Source organism: Geotrypetes seraphini, chromosome 2, assembly GCF_902459505.1.
Source record: "Geotrypetes seraphini chromosome 2, aGeoSer1.1, whole genome shotgun sequence".
Classification (NCBI taxonomy): domain Eukaryota; kingdom Metazoa; phylum Chordata; class Amphibia; order Gymnophiona; family Dermophiidae; genus Geotrypetes; species Geotrypetes seraphini.
Genome location: NC_047085.1, coordinates 400,989,687 through 401,007,468, shown reverse-complemented (window position 1 = coordinate 401,007,468; position 17,782 = coordinate 400,989,687). Strand labels below are relative to the sequence as shown.

The 17,782-nt window shown below is 42.1% G+C and overlaps 1 protein-coding gene across 8 annotated transcripts in view; it reads left to right on the top strand.

The window, feature by feature from the left end:
- HDAC9 (histone deacetylase 9) overlaps nucleotides 1-17,782 on the top strand; it is a 1,077,926-nt gene that overhangs the window by 1,006,981 nt on the left and 53,163 nt on the right. The window contains exon 15 of one of the 8 annotated variants that reach the window (XM_033930940.1): nucleotides 17,417-17,479. The exons of the other annotated variants lie outside the window; for them this stretch is intronic. Within the exon in view, the coding sequence (XP_033786831.1) occupies nucleotides 17,417-17,425 (9 nt within the window). The 3' untranslated portion in view covers nucleotides 17,426-17,479. Of the gene's footprint in view, nucleotides 1-17,416; nucleotides 17,480-17,782 lie in introns of those variants that run through there. 8 annotated transcript variants of the gene reach the window in all.

The following is a 17,782-nucleotide window of genomic DNA, read 5'->3' as shown; positions in this document are numbered from 1 at the left end:
TCACGGGAAGAGTGAATGGCTTTCATTTTTTTTCCCCTGGTAAACTTCCGGTTCCTGGCATCTGCAAAGAATTACTCTGAGCACAGTGTTTTGCTGCCTTGCGGCCAGTGCCCTCTCCGATGGAAGCCTCTTTCCTCAATGAGGTCACAGTGGTCAGTAATAAGGCAAAGACTGCGGCACCCCTGATGGAACCAGCACTGGTCTTTCATTTGACACTTTAATTTCATTAATTAGCTGCTGGAGCTGAGAAGCCTGCTGTGAAGTTTCACTTTGTGGCAGCTGGAGGAGAGAGGCACCCCTTGAGCAGTTTAGTTGTTCTGCATTTTCCTCCACAGGTTTTAAGCATGCCACAAAAGTGTATCATTTATCCATGTAAGAAAAAGGCTGGATTCAATATATGGTGCCACAAAATCAGCATAGAATGGTATTTTGTAAAGGGTGCTCTGGGATGGGCTCCCTTTACACACAGAATAGTGCGCAATGTGGGAATTCATGCCCAACTTTGGGCACGGGGAGTTACACCAGATGAAACCAACTGGGTGCAAGTTGATCCCAGATCCTTTGATTTCTTTTGCATAAGAACATAAGAGTTGACATACTGGGACAGACCGAAGGTTCATCAAGCCCAGTATCCTGTTTCCAACAGTAGCAACCCAGGGTAAGATCCCAAAAAGTAAACCTAGATTTTATATTCCTACCCCAGTTTCTTTATATCAGACTCCTGGCCTATCCTTTTCTCCCATGCTTCTTTGGGCTGATTCCCAACCTTAGGCTTTCTGGGATTTGTAGATCCCTGTATCTTGGCAATCATTTTTTCTTCATTTCCCCTGGCTACAAATGGAAATTTATTATCCAGTTCTTCCATTTGTACCCCTCTCTTTTCTCCCTTGAATATATGCATAAAGTATAAAATCACATGGTTGAGCTGCTGCCTCTGCACCTAGAGGTTGTGAGATCAAATCCCGGTGCTGCTCCTTGTGACCCTGGGCAAGTCACTTAATCCGCCAGTGCCCACAGCTTTGAATGTCAGCTTTGAAATGCCAAAGTGACAAAAAGGCGGTATACAAGTCCCCATTCCCTTACCCTTCCCTCCCCAATGACCCTGGATTTTCTTCCATTCTCTCCTTTTCCATTCACTTTTTTATATTCTGTGGCTCTCTTATTCTCTTTTCTAACTACTTCCCAGCAGTAATTGTTCCTTACCATCTTTGTGTAGTACTCTGTAGTTCTATGCCTGCAGTAGCAACATAGAAGCCTCATCACTAGCTGGAAGAAGATGTATCATTAGCCAGTGCAAGCTGCAGGGGTAGACATATCATTAGCTTGTGCTGGTCAAGTAGAGTGCCATTTCTAAACCTGCCTGTTTACTACAGTATAATCTCGTTATAACGGATTCGCTTATAACGGAACCTCGCCAATAGCGGATGAGGTCCGCTGGTACCAGCAGACCATTCTAAACATACAGAAAATCATCGGATATAGCGGACTCGCGTATAACGGACTTTCGGATATAACGGACAATTATTTTGGTCCTGAGAGCCACTTTTAGCTATAATTTTCTTTGGCTGTAATGGACATGCAGGCTATGCCTACAAGGCGCGTGGCATGCCGGTGATGTAGTATTAAAATGCAGCCCAGAAGAAAATGACAGAGTATTTTTCTTTCCAGTACAATACGACATAATACTTTAGAGCATCTTTTAGTGTTCTGGTTTTGCAATCATTTTGTGCCATACCAATGTTTTGCTGAGTTTTGTTCTTGATGTTGCTGATATGATTGTGCAGTGACTGTTGTTTCAAGTTTACCTAAATAAAGTTTTTTAAAAATGCAACTCTGGATATAACGGACCATTTTTCCAGGTCCTTTGAAGTCTGTTATAACAAGATTATACTGTAATTGCTGGTGGTCTTTAAACTACAGCGAGCAATTTGCAGTTCCTGATGAAGGGGGGGTTTGGCCTCTGAAACGGAGCCCCATTGGACGCAGACAGTATACGGACTTTCAGCACACGATATTTCTGACGGTAATGCTACAATTATACCTTAGCAGGTAAGTATTGCGGTTCAAGTTATTTAAAGATCCAGAAAAATTGTGACTGTTATGCTTGGTGCCAATTTACATAGGCTTCAACTGTGGCTGCTGCATTACCCCTTCAATTTGAAAGCAGCAGATTTAATCTTTTTAAGCACTTTAAATTTCATACACTTATTATTTTTCTTACTCTTTTCTTTTCTTTAGTTGTACATTATATGCTTTTCATATTTATTTCACTTCATTATTTCTTGTAATGCTGGATATGGAGGGTACTACTTTATAGATTGAAATACCTATAATGGCATTACCCTTACTTTTCTCGAACTTGGATTGTTAATTGTTTGTTTGATGGCATCTATCCGAGGGTAATCAAGGAACTGAAAGGGGCTATAGCTGAACTGCTTCAATTAATAGCCAATCTGTCGATCAAATCGGGAAGGATTCCGGAAGACTGGAAAGTGGTGAATGTTACGCCAATCTTCAAAAAAGGTTCGAGGGGAGATCCAGGAAACTACAGACCGATGGGTCTGACCTCGGTACCGGGAAAGATGATAGAGACGCTGATAAAGGACCGCATCATTGACCACCTTGACAGACACAATCTGATGAGGACCAGTCAGCACGGCTTCAGCAAAGGAAGATCTTGCTTGACGAACTTGCTGCACTTCTTCGAGGGAGTTAACAGGCAGATAGACAAGGGTGACCCAGTCAACATTGTATATCTGGATTTTCAGAAGGTGTTCGACAATGTCGACTACTTCAAAAAATTGCGAGCTATGGAATCGAAGGTGAAATACTCACGTGGAATAAAAACTGGTTGGCGGATAGGAAACAGAGAGTGAGGGTAAATGGACAATACTCGGACTGGAAAAGCGTCAGGAGTGGAGTGCCACAGGGTTCGGTGCTTGGGCCCATGCTCTTCAACATATTTATAAACAACCTGGAAATTGATACGATGAGCGAGGTGATTAAATTTGCAGATGATACAAAGTTATTCAGAGTAGTGAAGACACAGAAGGATTGCGAAGACCTGCAATGTGACATAAACACGTTCGAGAATTGGGCCGTGACATGGCAAATGAGGTTTAACGTGGATAAGTGTAAGGTGATGCATCTCGGTAACAAAAATCTTATACACAAGTACAGGATGTCCGGTGCAATACTCGGAGAAACCCCCTAGGAAAGAGACTTGGAAGTACTGGTCGACAAGTCGATGAAGCCGTCCGCTGAATGCGCGGTGGTAGCGGAAAGGGTGAACAGAATGCTAGGAATGATTAAGAAGGGGATCATGAACAGATTGGCGAAGGTTATCATGCCGCTGTACCAGGCCATGGTATGCCCCCACCTGGAATATTAAGTCCAGCACTGGTCGCCGTACTTGAAGAAGGATGCAGTACTATTCAAAAGTGTCCAGAGAAGAGCAACCAAAATGGCTAAGGGGCTGGAGGAGTTGGCGTACAGTGAGAGATTAGAGAAACTGGGCCTCTCCTCCCTTGAAAAGAGGAGACTGAGAGGAGACATGATCGAAACATTCAAGATAATGAAGGGAATAGACTTAGTAGATAATGACAGGTTGTTCACCCTTACTAAGAACAAGAGGGCACTCTCTAAAGTTAAAAGGGGTAGATTCCGTACAAACATAAGGAAGTTCTTCATCCAGAGAGTGGCAGAAAACTGGAACGCTCTTCTGGAGGCTGTTATAGAGGAAAACACCCTCTAGGGCAGGGGTGCCCAACACGTCGATCGCGATCGACCAGTAGCTCAGGAAGGCAACGCGAGTCGATCGCGGAGCCCATCCCGGGCTCCGTGATAGACTCGTGTTGCCGTCCTGATTTACCGGGCCGATCAGCCTTCCTCTCCAGTGTTCTCTCTAGGGCCTTTTAGCTGGGCGGTCCGCCCAGCTGTCATCTGCTGCTGCCGCCGCTGCTGAACATTAAAAAAAACACAAAAAAAACCGGCTTGGAGATTTCAGCCCGTAGCGAACTTATGCTCCGTGGCTCTAACATGTGCGTGCCGGCTTCCCTTCTCTTCCCTCCGAAACCGGAAGTTATGTCCGGGGGGGGCGGGGAGAAGGGAAGCCGGCACGCACATGTTGAGAGCCCTGAAGCAAGCATTCGCTACGGGCTAAGACGGGAGACATGTTAGTGAAGCATTTCCTCTTCTTGCTGCCGGGTCCTGCCTACTTTCTGTTTCCGCGAAGGCAGGACCCGGCAGCATTTCCCCCAACAGTTCCTCGTGATGCTGGTCGGCCAAAACAGGGAGAGGTTGGGGCGGCGTCGGCTTTTGGGCGTGTTATTGGCGTCGGCTTTCAGGCCTGTTATTGGTGGTGGTTTGGGTCCTGGTCCGCGATGGCAGTTTGGGTCCTGGTCCCCGATGGCAGTGGCAGTGTCTTGGGGGAGGGCAGGGAGAAAGAAAGAAAAAGGGCAGGCAGGGAGACAGAAGGAAAGAAGAGAAACAGAAAAAAAGGAAAGGGAGGCAGAGAGAAAGAAAGGGCAGGGAGAGAGGAAGGAAAAGTTGGGGGAGGGAATGAGGTGTGGAGGAGAGGAAGCATACAGGCTGAAAGAAGGGAAGAAAGACTGGATGCACAGTCAGAAGAAGAAAGTGCAACCAGAGACTCATGAAATCACCAGACAAGGTAGGAAAAATGATTTTATTTTAAATTTAGTGATCAAAATGTGTCTGAATTTATATCTGCTGTCTATATTTTACACTAAGGTCCCCTTTTACTAAACCGCAATAGAGTTTTTTAGCGCAGGGAGCCTATGAGCGTCGAGAGCAGCGCTGGGCATTCAGCGCAGCTCCCTGCGCTCTAAAAACTGCTATCGTGGTTTAGTAAAAAGGGAGGGGGGTATATTTGTCTATTTTTGTATGGTTGTTACTGAGGTGATAGTGCATAGAGTCATCTGCTTTGACCTCTTTGAAAAACCCTGGAATAGGAATGATAATTAACATTTTCTATGCGTACAGTGTGCGTTGTGTTTTTTTTTAAATTTTATTGTTGGTAGATCATTTTGACTTGGTCATTTTAAAAGTAGCTTGCAAGCCCAAAAAGTGTGGGCACCCCTGCTCTAGGGATTCAAGACAAAGTTAGACAAGTTCCTGCTAAACCAGAATGTACACAGGTGAGACTAGACTCAGTTAGGGCACTGGTCTTTGACCTAAGGGCCGCCACGGGAGTGGACTGCTGGGTACGATGGACCACTGGTCTGACCCAGCAGTGGCAATTCTTATGTTCTTATGTTCACAAATCCTAATAAAGGTGTTCTTTTTCTAAGGCACGCTAGCCAATTTAGTGCACACTAAATATTAGCATGCGCTAAACGCTATTATATTCCATGCGCTAAACACTATTATATTCCATGCACTAAACGCTATTATATTCCATGCACTAAACACTATTATATTCCATGCACTAAACGCTATTATATTCCATGCGCTAAATGCATCCATTATATTCCATGGGCGCTTTAGTGTTTAGTGCATGCTAAATTGGCTAGCGCGCTTTAGTAAAAGAGGGGGAAAGTGTTTTAAACAGAAAATTCACATTTATATTTCACTAGGGATAGGTCCTAGGATGTTTCACCCTTTTGGGTGTACTATTGTGGCAGCAGTGCTTTTGGGATGGTTCCCGTGGCAAGCTGTGTAAACAGAGAACCATCCCTCACTTACCAATATTACAAACATTTAAATATTTATATTAGAGTTTGATGTATTATCAGATTTTGTTCGCTGCTTCCCTAGTTTGAACGGATTGGGGGAGATTTTTGCTAGTGGGGTCAAGCAGAGGAGCATCTTCATGGTGCTGCGACGTCACAGTGGTACAAGGCAGTGATGTGAGCATCTTAAGAAGCAGCAACAGCAACATTGGCAATGACAGACCCTGCGGGTAGGATGTGTGGCAAAATGTTGAAGAAGGAAGTTTTTGGAGAGGAAGGATGGAGATCCTCAGAGATGCTATTCTTTGGGAAGGGGAGAGAAGAGAGTTTCAGAGAGGCTACTGCTAAATTTAGTGGGTAAGACTGTGAGGCTGTTTCTGAGGCAGTTGAGGTCATGCATGGGCAACTGAGAGAGAGAGGCTGAAGCTGAGGCTGCTGGGGTTGATATATGGAACAAACCAAAAAGCAGATCAGACCCAATGGAAGTAATCCGATTTATTAAGCACAAACAGCTGACGTGGCTGTGTGGTTTGGAAATGCTAACTAGCAGGAATTGTGCTAACATATTCACTGCATTAATTATTGCTGACACAGCCTGTAGGAGAAACGTGGCCATGTCGGGTGTTTGTTATTAATAAATCAGATTACCGTATTTTTCGCTCCATAAGATGCACTTTTTTCCACCCCAAAGTGGGTGGAAATCTCGGTGCGTCTTATGAAGCGAAGGTACAAATTTTGTTACCCTCCCCCCCCGTACCATTGCAAAACCCGCCCGCCGCCGCACCACTTTCTAAACCCACCCGCCCACTGCCGCACCACTTCCTTTTTAAACCCCCTCCCAGTCTGCCCGCCTGCCTTTGCCATTGCTCCTGTTTTACCTGGTGGTCCAGTGTCCAGCCAGCTCCTCATTTCCCTAGTGGTGAAACAAAACAGCAGCGTGGCCGTCAGGAGCAAGCTTTACGCTCTCCTGCTCGGCCCTGCGCTGCTTTGTGAATGACTGCCTTAAGTTCTTGCAAGTCTCGTGAGAACCTATGGCAGCCATTCAGAAAGCAGCGTGGGGCCGAGCAGGAGAGCTTAAAGCTTGTTCCCGATGTCGCGCTGCTGATTTGTTTTGCCGCTGATCGGGAAATGAGGAGCCCGGAAGAGCGAAGGCTGCCACGGCAGGCAGGGAGGGAGTGAAGCCGGCTGGAGCTGATGCAAAAATTTAAAAAGGTATGGGGGCTTGCCTGGGGCTGGCTGGTTGGCCTGGAGATGGCTGGCTGGCTGGCCTGGGGCTGGGTGGATGGTTTGGGGCTGGCGGTCGTGGGGCTGGTGGGCTGGCTGGCTGGCTGGCCTAGGGCAGGCTGGCTTGTTTGGGGCAGGCTGGCTGGCCTTGGGCTGGCTTGGGGTGGGCTGACTGGGGGCAGGCTGGCTTGGGGCTGCCTACCATTAGACGTGCCCACCACTAGATGTGCCCTGTATCCTGTCCTGGCCTACCACTAGACCACCACAGGAGGGACAGGATACAGGGCACACCATTTGGTTCAGAATTTTTTTTCTTGGTTTTTCCTCCTCTAGAGGTGGGTGCAACTTATGGTCAGGTTCGTCTTAAGGAGCGAAAAATATGGTATTTGCATTGGGACTGATCTGGTTTTTGGTTTGTTGTACATTTTGTGGCAGATCTCTGCCTCTAATTAGTGTTACTTGGGGTTGATATATGGGCCCAGTAACCCATCCTCACAGTGGCCAATCCAGGTCACTAGTACCTGGCAAAAACCCAAAGAGTAGCAACATTCCTTGCTACTGATCTAAGGCAAACAGAAGTTTCCCCCATTTCTTTCGCAATAACAGACTATGGACTTTTTCTCCAGGAATTTGTCCAAACCTTTCTTAAAACCAGCTACACTATCTGCTCTTACCTCAACCTCTGCCAATGCGTTCCAGAGCTTAACTATTCTCTGAGTGAAAATATTTCCTCCTATTGGTTTTAAAAGTATTTCCCTGTAACGTCATCGAGTGTCCCCCAGTCTTTGTAGTTTTTGAAGACGTAAAAAGTCGATCCACTTGTACACATTCTACATCAGTGTTTCTCAACTCGGTCCTGGAGTACCCCCTTGCCAGTTAGGTTTTCAAGATATCCACAATGAATATGCATGAAAGAAATTTGCATATAATAGAGGCAGTGTATGCAAATCAAGTTTATGCAAATTCAATGTGGATATCCTGAAAACCTGACTGGCAAGGGGGTACTCCAGGACTGAGTTGAGAAACACTGTTCTAAATCACTCAGGATTTTGTAGACTTCAATCATATCTCCCCTCAGTCGTCTCTTTTCCAAACTGTAAAGCCCTAACCTTTTTAGTCTTTCCTCATACGAGAGGCGTTCCATCCCCTGACCTAATTTACTGGCACCTAACATACACCTAGTTATGCCTAAGTTTATCACACCTATTCTCTACCCCTAACCATGCCTACTTTTCAGGTACAAAATACTGCATGCACACAGGGCTGGATTAACCAATAGGCCCAGTAGGCATGTGCCTAGGGCCCGAAATGGTCAGGGGGGGGGGCCCGAAGAAGGAGGGCATCAACATTATTTTTTTTCCAAACGGCGATGGGCCCCTCCAGCATCGATTGGCAACGCGGACCCTCCCCCATCGACAGAAAATATGACAAGCAATCAACGTGGATAAGAAAGGCACAAGCACAAGCCAGCATGCTGAATGCTCTGCACTGCTCCGATGGTCATAGAATTCTTATGATCGTCAGAACAGCGCAGAACATTCAGCCCACCAGTCAGCGCTAAAAACCTCTTCTGTGCTTTTGTTAAAAAAGGGGTTTAGTTTGTGGGTGGGGCGAGGGCGGGGCTACGGGGCCCAGTGTACTTGTGTGCCTAGGGGCCCTCGAAGAATTAATCCTGCCCTGCATGCACACAACGGTGCATTGAAACTGTTTTTGTCATCACTGGGCTCTTCAGACTGTTGCTAGAATAGCATAACTCAACACGGCTGCAATCGTCATTGCTCCCGTTCGCACTATCGCTATTTATTATCAGGAACTATATCATTGGTGATTAATCATTCTTTATGCTTTATTATATTATATAGAAGTAATGATTATGTTAACAAATTATAAGAGGACGCACAACATATATGTTCATATAATAAGTCAAAATGTTGTGTGATTGTGGCCCTTAGAGGTTACAGTACATATGTGCGTCAGCATTTGAGCACTAAGGGATTGGGTTTTAGGTGTCTATTTTATAAAGGCACATAGGCACCTGCATTATCTTTATAAAATAGGCTTTTTTTAAACTTCTCTCAAAGGTGCTATCTTATAAAATCAGGTCCTCATAGTGCTGACACTCAAGGAACCACCATTGTTTACCGTTATCTTTCTTTTCCTCTGTCACATTTTCTTGCCCTGTGCTAATTACTTCAGTTAAATGTTTCATCTACTCTTTTATTCCCAGAATACCAGCCTCCCAAACCAGTACAGCAGCATTTCCTACAGCGGAATATGCTGCTGTCTTTGGTATGCTCCTACCCATAAGAGAGGTAACTGATATTTACAATTCCAACAAACTGACAAAGATTAAGATCAACAGACTGCTTAAAGTACTCGTAGGTCATTAAAGGAAATGGATGGCCCAAGCATTTTTAGCCACTAAAAGAATTCTCCGAAGACATTAGAAAATGATACCAAAACTTGTTTAAGGAGCGGTTAGACAGTTTGTAGCATTATAGAAACAAGAGAAGAAACATTAGATAAAGTTAATAAGAGTGTGGACCCTTTTTGCAAGGATGAAAGTAGGCATTAGTTTATAATAGCTCTTCTTTTGTTCCAATGTTTCCTCATCATGGTTTTATTTAGGTTCCTTATCATCCTTGTCAAGTATTTATTTCAGCAAACTTTGATTTATGTAGGGGGAGGGGGAGGAGGGGTTGCATTGTCTTTGTTATAGATTGATTCAATGTTCTTTCTCTCACCCCCCCCAATAAAATAAAATAAAAAATCAACATTTTTTGTGATTTATGCAGTGTACAAATGTTTCTTTTTAAAAAAAAAAAAATCTTTATTAAATTTCCAAACTACCATTGTGCAAATAATTTCAATATACATAATATTACACGAAATGCACATTAAACTTATAGACATTAATGCACAACTATTCCTCCCCCCCCCAATAAAAAGTACATACCTACAGGAAACCATCCATATATTCCTTGAATGAAATTCCAATGCAAAACCCTCCCCCCCTCCTACCCACCCTGGATGTGTTTGCTTAAGGGTCAATAAGGAGTTATCACTCCTTACAGAACTTAGTCAATGGTTCCCAAACATCTATAAATTTCTTATACCGTCCCTGTTGTACGGCTATCGAACATTCCATTTAAAAAGTATAACAGAGAGATTCCCACCAGAAAGTGTAATTTAACCTATCCCAGTTCTTCTTCCAATCCTTCAAAATCAGTTGAATGGCAACCCTAATGTACAAATGTTTAATAAAATATTGCTGAACAAAGAGAGGACTAGCTGCAGTGTGGTGATTATTCTTAGATATTTAGAGGGACGCAGGGGATTATCCATTATTTATTGTGCAAACATATTTAGGAAGTCATTTTAGAAGCATCTCCACATATAAAAAGTGGCTTTCACGTGCATAGATGGTGTGACGTGTAACTCATGACTTTAAAAAGATTCTTTTAGGTATTGAGATATCGAGGAAATAGAGGTTTTAAGGTGATGTGGTTTGTACAGGCTAAAAATTTGTATGTGTAGTTCTCAGAAGGGGTAGTTTGGGTGGAACATGGCTAGAGCTGTGATGCACTCATGACTGTTTAGAAAATTTACTGTGCCATCTACTGCTTTTTTGGATCTGGGATGTGCCAACCTTGTGCATTGTGTCTAGAACTATCTAAAAAGTTTCACAAGAGTTATTTCACTCAACTCTTTACTGGCTCCTTTTTGCATGTGTGACCTTCTAAAATCCAGCACATACATGTGTAAGTTCCTGTACGCACTCTTGTTTAAGACTGACTCGACACGATTATTATTTTTAATATTATTTTGATTTTATTTATAGTCTGCCTTTATACTATGGCAGATCACAGTACAACGTACACAAATTAAATTGCATAAAAATTATTTCAAGCAGACGAAGATAAATTATGCACAAGACTGCACGCAACCCTAGCCCTCTGTCCACCTCACAAAATAAGGGGTCCTTTTACTAAGGTGCACTAAAAGATTTAGCACACACTAATGATTAACACACCCTAAATGCTAAGAAGCCCATTTTATAGCTATGGGCGCCTTAGTATTTAACAAATGCCTCTAAATATCTAAGAATAATCACCACACTACACCACACCACACTATTCTCTTTGTTCAGCAATATTTTATTAAACATTTGTACACTATATAAATCACAAAAAAATGTTGATTTTTTTATTTTATTTGGGGGAAGGGTGGAAAAAAGAACATTGAATCAATCTATAACAAAGACAATGCAACCCCTCCCCCTCCATAAATCAAACTTTGCTGAAATAAATACTTGAAAAGGATAAGGAACCTAAATAATGCCAAATCTATTACCACAACTTAATAAAATGACTCCAAGGTGTGTGTGTGTGTGTGGGGGGGGGGGGTGGAGGAGAAAATGTCTAAAGGCTAGTATATCCTGCAGTTGGCATAGTACATATTCCCAAATGTTCCTGTGAGTCAATGTGCTTTCAATTGTCTCTTGAATGTCGTAGTATATCAAACAGTAGCCTTAGGAAGGCCAGAAGGTGATTCTACTCTTTTTCTCTGGCCATGGGAAAAATGCAGATCTGAGGCTTGTCAGTATATTCTCTTCAGTATATAAATGTACAGATCCCTTGAGTGACACTGCTTTTTTTTTTTTTAATACACATACTTCACATTCTTATACATACTGTATTTTACAAAAACCTCTGTGCTCAGCAGAACCTTTTAAAAAAGTTCTAGTAAATTGTGAATGCTGTGACCTGGATGTCCCTTTCCCTTCCTCAATGTCATATGTAAAATATGGCTTTTAGCATGCATACTATGGGGCTGTATTACCAAACTGCAAAGAGGTCTTAGTGTATGCTGGTCACAGGCCATTCCCATTCAGTAATGCCATTTTTACTGTATAGGTAAAATGGATTAATTTCTTCTTTTTTATATTAATGACCAGGCCTAATCTTTCCATTGGTGCATGATCTTTAGCACATAAGCCCGTTCCACCACCCATTATGTAGGCGGTAAGGACTCAGGCGCTAATCAAGTGCTAATTGTTTAATGTACGGAAATACCTACTCTCTACCCCCAAACCTGACCACAACGCTGCAAAATAAAATCTATTTTTTAGCATGTTGGTTGCCAAAATTACCTTGAGACATTTAAGCATGCCCCATGGTAAGGCATTTTAAGCTGTAGTAAGCACAAGTTACTGCTTATTGTGGGTTAGTAAAAGAACTCTTATGTGCTTGATTAAATAGCATTCAATGGATAACATACTAAGGGAAACTTTTATTAAGCTGCAGTAAAAAGTGGCCATATTGCATTCTTGTGCACATTTTTCCTGTGCTTTGGGGACTTTTTTTTTACTGCGGACATCAAAATGGCCTTTTTTCACATGGTTGTGGGGAGGAGTCAAGATGGTGGCAACCTGGTGTCGGTGTTCCTGACCTGTTTCTGCTGCCTACTATACTATTTCCTCTATATGCTACACACCAAAAGGAGAGGGGGCGTGCAGCCTGCTTCTTCAGTGTCAAGGACTTCTTCCATGATGCAGCAGTCCGTTTTAAGATTTGCCACCACCACCACTCATCCCATACTGGAGTCCAGAGTTGTATCCACTGTGTTTTGGGGTTGAGGAGACCCAGATTATTTGGATCTAGATGTCACTTTATCCCCTCTGGAAGCCTTTCCACCACCATGCCCTGCCATGCTTGTTGTGCTACTGAATGAACCTTGCAAGTTTCTCGCTGGGGAAATCTTGTTTCGAGGGACGGCAGCTACAATAGAGGCAGAAGAGGAAGGAAACCTGGGAGTGATCTCGGAGACTTATTTCAATTTAGAAATACTGCCAGTGGTGACTCTGGAGAGCAAATGTCCTAAAGCTGAACAATACAGTTAACCAAATATCGAAAAAAAGATCTATACTCGTGAGTACAGTGGATCACCTGGGGAGGAAAGTAGAAGGCACAAAGGAAGAATTTACCTCTGAACTGAAAACTGTTAAAGAAAATATTAAGTTTCTGCAGGAGTTAACATCTGGGATTATTAAAGCTAAGAACTTGCTGAATAGAAAGATTGAGCAAATTGAAAATTATAATTGTAGACTTAATTTGCATCTGTTAAATTTTCTGAGATCTCAGGCCAATGCTCTCATGGAAATTTTTAAAAAATTTCTTATTGAAATTTTGAAATTTTCACCTGAAAATATTCCCCCCCCTGTAAACTGAATGTATTATTTGCCTACAAAAAGATCACGGGAACGAGCCCAGTGGCAGAAGGTTTTAATTTGAATTTGAAAGAGGCTCTGAATGTTACAGAATTACTTGAAATATCTTTATCTGAAAAATCTGAAAGAGTAACTTTACTTGTATCTTTAGTTTTTGAACAGGACACTAATGCAATATTAAGATGATATTTTTTATAATTCCCAAGTGCTATTCTTTGGGGGAAAAGTTTGGATATTTCCAGATATAACAAGACAAATGCAGGAAAGAAGAAAACTATTCCTGGCTAGGAGATCTGAAACTGTGACTTTAAGTGCTTCATTTCTCTTAGTATATCCACGCAAAGGCATGGTTAAATATCTTGGGGTTAAATACAATTAAGATCTTTCTTAGATTTGAAGAAAGTGGTTTCTGGAATTGTTTAAATTTGAACGGCAGTTTAATGAATGATGTGGGATTTTGGTTGTTAGGCATTTCCTAATTTAATTTAATTGGCAACGAATGTAGGTTTTCTTCGCCTTTTCCAATCATCTTCCCCCCATTATTGTGGTCTAAGGAAGATTAATAAGATATAAAAAGGATGGAGTCGGTCCAGAGGAAGGCTACTAAAATGGTGTGTGGTCTTTGTCATAAGGCGTATGGGGACAGACTTAAAAATCTCAATCTGTATACTTTGGAGGAAAGGTGGGAGACGTTGAAATACCTACATAATGTAAATGCGCATGAGTTGAGTCTCTTTCATTTGAAAGGAAACTCTGCAATGAGAGCGCATAGGATGAAGTTAAGAGGTGATAGGCTCCGGAGTAATCTAAAGAAATACTTTTTTTTACAGAAAAGGTGGTAGATGCATGGAACAGTCTCCTGGAAGAGGCGGTGTCTGAATTCAAGAGTCTGAACTCAAGTGTCTGAATTCAAGAGAGCCTGGAATAGGCATGTGGGATCTCTCAGAGAGAGAAAGAGATAATGACTGCTGCGGATGGGCAGACTAGATGGGCCATTTGGCCTTTATCTGCCATAAACAAAAATTGTATATCTTTTTTGTTTTTGAGATATTTGATTGATGTTAAGTTTCTTCTGTATTTCTTGAGCAAGATGATACTTGTGAAAATTTTTTGAAATGTATAAATAAATAATATATTTTTTTTAATGGCCCTTTTCTATTTTTTATTAATGGACGTGCATTAACGTTGTCATTAGTGCACTGCCATTAGAAATAATTAACACATGTGCACTTGCCACCACCCATTTTGAAGATGGTAAGGGCTCACGTGTTACTCCTACACTAACCAGTTAAAAGATAAGAACATAAGAATTGCCGCTGCTGGGTAAGACCAGTGGTCCATCGTGACCAGCAGTCCACTCACGTGGCGGCCCTTAGGTCAAAGACCAGTGCCCTAACTGAATCTAGCCTTACCTGCGTACGTTCTGGTTCAGCAGGAATTGATCATTCTTTGCACCTAACGGCACTGGTTTTAATGGGTTTAATTGCCTTTAATCGACACAATAATTGATCACATCATTTAAAAGCAATTAAAATGCCATTAAAAAAAGATGATACCTCCACAAATGGCACTGGAACCATGACTACAGAGGTGCCTACTGGTGCCTAAGGGTAAAATAGGCATGGTTAATGCCGGAAGTAAAAACAAAGAAAACTCCAACAAGTCTGCAGTGGAAGTGAAACAACAAAACCATAAGAAGAACTGCAGACTTGCAGAGATGATGTACAAGGTTCAGGAGCTTTATTGTAGACAAAAAAAAAATACTTTCCAAAGAATGGTTCATACAAGTTAAAGAAAAGGACCCGACACGGTCCGTATTTCGAAAAACACTTCTTCCTCAGGGGTCCAAGATGTTGAAATCCGATGTACCAAGAAAGACCCATATGAAGCATAGCAGCTGAACATAAAACTCATGGAAAATGTGCGACGAAGAGCTATGTCTCACCACAGGAGCTCTTTGTTGAACATTATCTATGAGTTTTATGTTCAACAGCTGTTCTTCATATGGTTCTTGGTACATCGGATTTCAACATCTTGGACCCCTGAGGAAGAAGTGTTTTTCAAAACACAGATCGTGTCGGGTCCTTCTCTTTAACCTGTGTGAATCATTCTTTGGAAAACATTTTTTGTCTACAATAAAGCTCCTGAACCTTGTACATCAATCTCTGCAGTCCTTCTTTTGGTAATAACAGAAGTACCCTTAGACATTGGTAGGCACTTCTGAAGTTGCAATTCTTGTCACAGATGGGCGCCAGAAATGTAAACTCTGGCCTACATTTCCAGCGCCTATCCGTGACGTAGCCATGATTCTATAAACGGCACCATTGTGTGATTGACACATGATCAGCACCACTTTTGTGAGCAGCTGATGATCACAGTGCCATTTATGGAATCTGGGCCTAAATACATTAGCGTAGTGTGCGATCACTGCTAAAGATGCCCATAGGAAGATAATGGACATCTTTAGTGGTTAGCACGTGCTAATGCAATTGTGTGCGCTAATGCACATAGTATATTTTCTAGAATCCCCCCCAAATGTGTCCAAAATTAATATGCATGAACAAATACACCCCCCCTCCTTTTAGAATACCGCAATAGAGGTTTTTAGCACAGGCTGGTATGCTGAATGCTCTGTGTTGCTCCCGACACTCACACTGAGTGTCAGGAGCAGTGCAGAACTTTCAGCGTGCCAGTCTGCGCTAAAAAATGCTATCGCAGTTTTGTAAAAAGGGGGGATAAAGAGGTAATCTTTATAAAGTTTTATGTGAGCAATGCCTGTTTTACACACAGACGAGGATTTCAATAAAATTGCACTACCACTTACACACACAAACTCTGCATTTAGGTATATTGGTGGATGTAATTTGGGGAGACTAGAAGTGGGATTGCAAAGTAAAGGCATATTTTATAAAATACATGTGTATGCACACTTCCAAACGTACACCTTCTTCTTTGGAGTAGCTGTAAATTTATGTGTTTGTATCAGTAGCAAAATATAATTCCTCACCAATGAAATCTATGCACTATATCAAAAACTTAAAATAATAACAAAAATATGTAATATAACATGCTTGGTCAGACCAATGGTCCATCTAGCCCAGTATCCTGTTTCCACGGTTGCCAGTCCAGGTCACAAAAAACAGTCAAAAATCCAAATAGTAGCAGCATTCCATAAAGAAAAAATGAACGATAAAATTTTAGGGAGCACCAAAAAGACAGCTCTAATCATCTTGATATCTCACTTCTCTCAATATGAATACATTACTCAAGCCCAATGTAATATTATGTGTTTACATGTGCAGTGAGTGATGCTTAAATATGTTCTCCTTCCATTGAAAGAAATCTCTGGCTGATTATAGCAGTCCTTTAGACCCCCCTACAGGATCTTTGAAGAGAAAGTGAAAGAAGATCCAGAAGGAAAAAATAGACCAAATGCAAGTCATAGTCACTGGCATCAAAAGTGGAGAAAGAAGGAAGAACATGCAAATGAGAAAGATTAAAGTATGAAGGAGCTGCTGGCAGAATTTGAGCTGCAAGTAGGACCAAGCACTCAAGAGGTAGAATAACCATACCAATGAATGCTTTTCTCACTTAGCAAAATAACAATAACAACAATCTCAGCTGATCCTTGAAAACTTCATTGTTTTCTTTGGAAAAGACTGTACAAGAGCATCCATGGTGTCAAAGAACTGCATTTGGCAAAGAATTTCACATGACATCAAGGGTCTTAGAGTTTCCCACGTGACAATCAACTGTAGCTATCAGGATACTTAATCAAGAATAATGTGACAAAATACCCATCTATCGGAGGAAGATGGAAGGTGACCATGATTGTGTTATTTACTTCACACTGCTAGAACAGTGGCTCTCTGAAACCTTGGGTATAGATATCACAAGCCTTGCAGAGGCCATGGACATTGGAGGCCAGCTGAGAGTTGTCTGCATAACTCAAAGACCAATTAGTCTACTAATATTCCTTGCAGAGTTATTTTAAAGGTCACAAATAGTTGATAGAGCCTGTTGAAGGAGTAGAAGAGTTTTAGGCAGGGTAGGAAGAACAAGTGGGTGGAAAACAAATTTGAAAGATTTGGGGGGGGGGTGCAAACTTGGGACAGGATCAATAAAGAAGATTGGGAACTTGGTATGTCACTCATATATTTCATGGCAGGGATGTGTCAGGTAAGTACCCCTGTTTTAACCTGAATTTTTTAGTTGGAAGCAAAAGCGATGCATGTGTCCAAGACAACTTATTCATTTCTCTTTTTTTATCTAGGTCCAGTGAATTTGCAGAGTGTCCCAAAATATTACATATAAAGAATCCACAAAAGGTGACCCCCAACAGTTGCAATGCAGTCACAAGAATTGGAGTAGGCAACTGATGTGATGATCCTGAAGCCAGTTCCACATATACCAGGGGATGACCAACCTATACCTTCAGTTGACAAATAGGCATGAAAGTCTACATTGAATGACTGGACAAGAGGAAGAAAGATGCTTCCTGACCATTCCTTTTAGTTCCCACTAGATCTTCTGTCAGGGGCTTCCCATTCAACTGCTGTAGTCATGTCTGAGGGCATTTTGGGGGCAATTCTATAAGTAGGTGCCTTCTTTTAGGTGTCCCAATGCCACATGGTGAGAA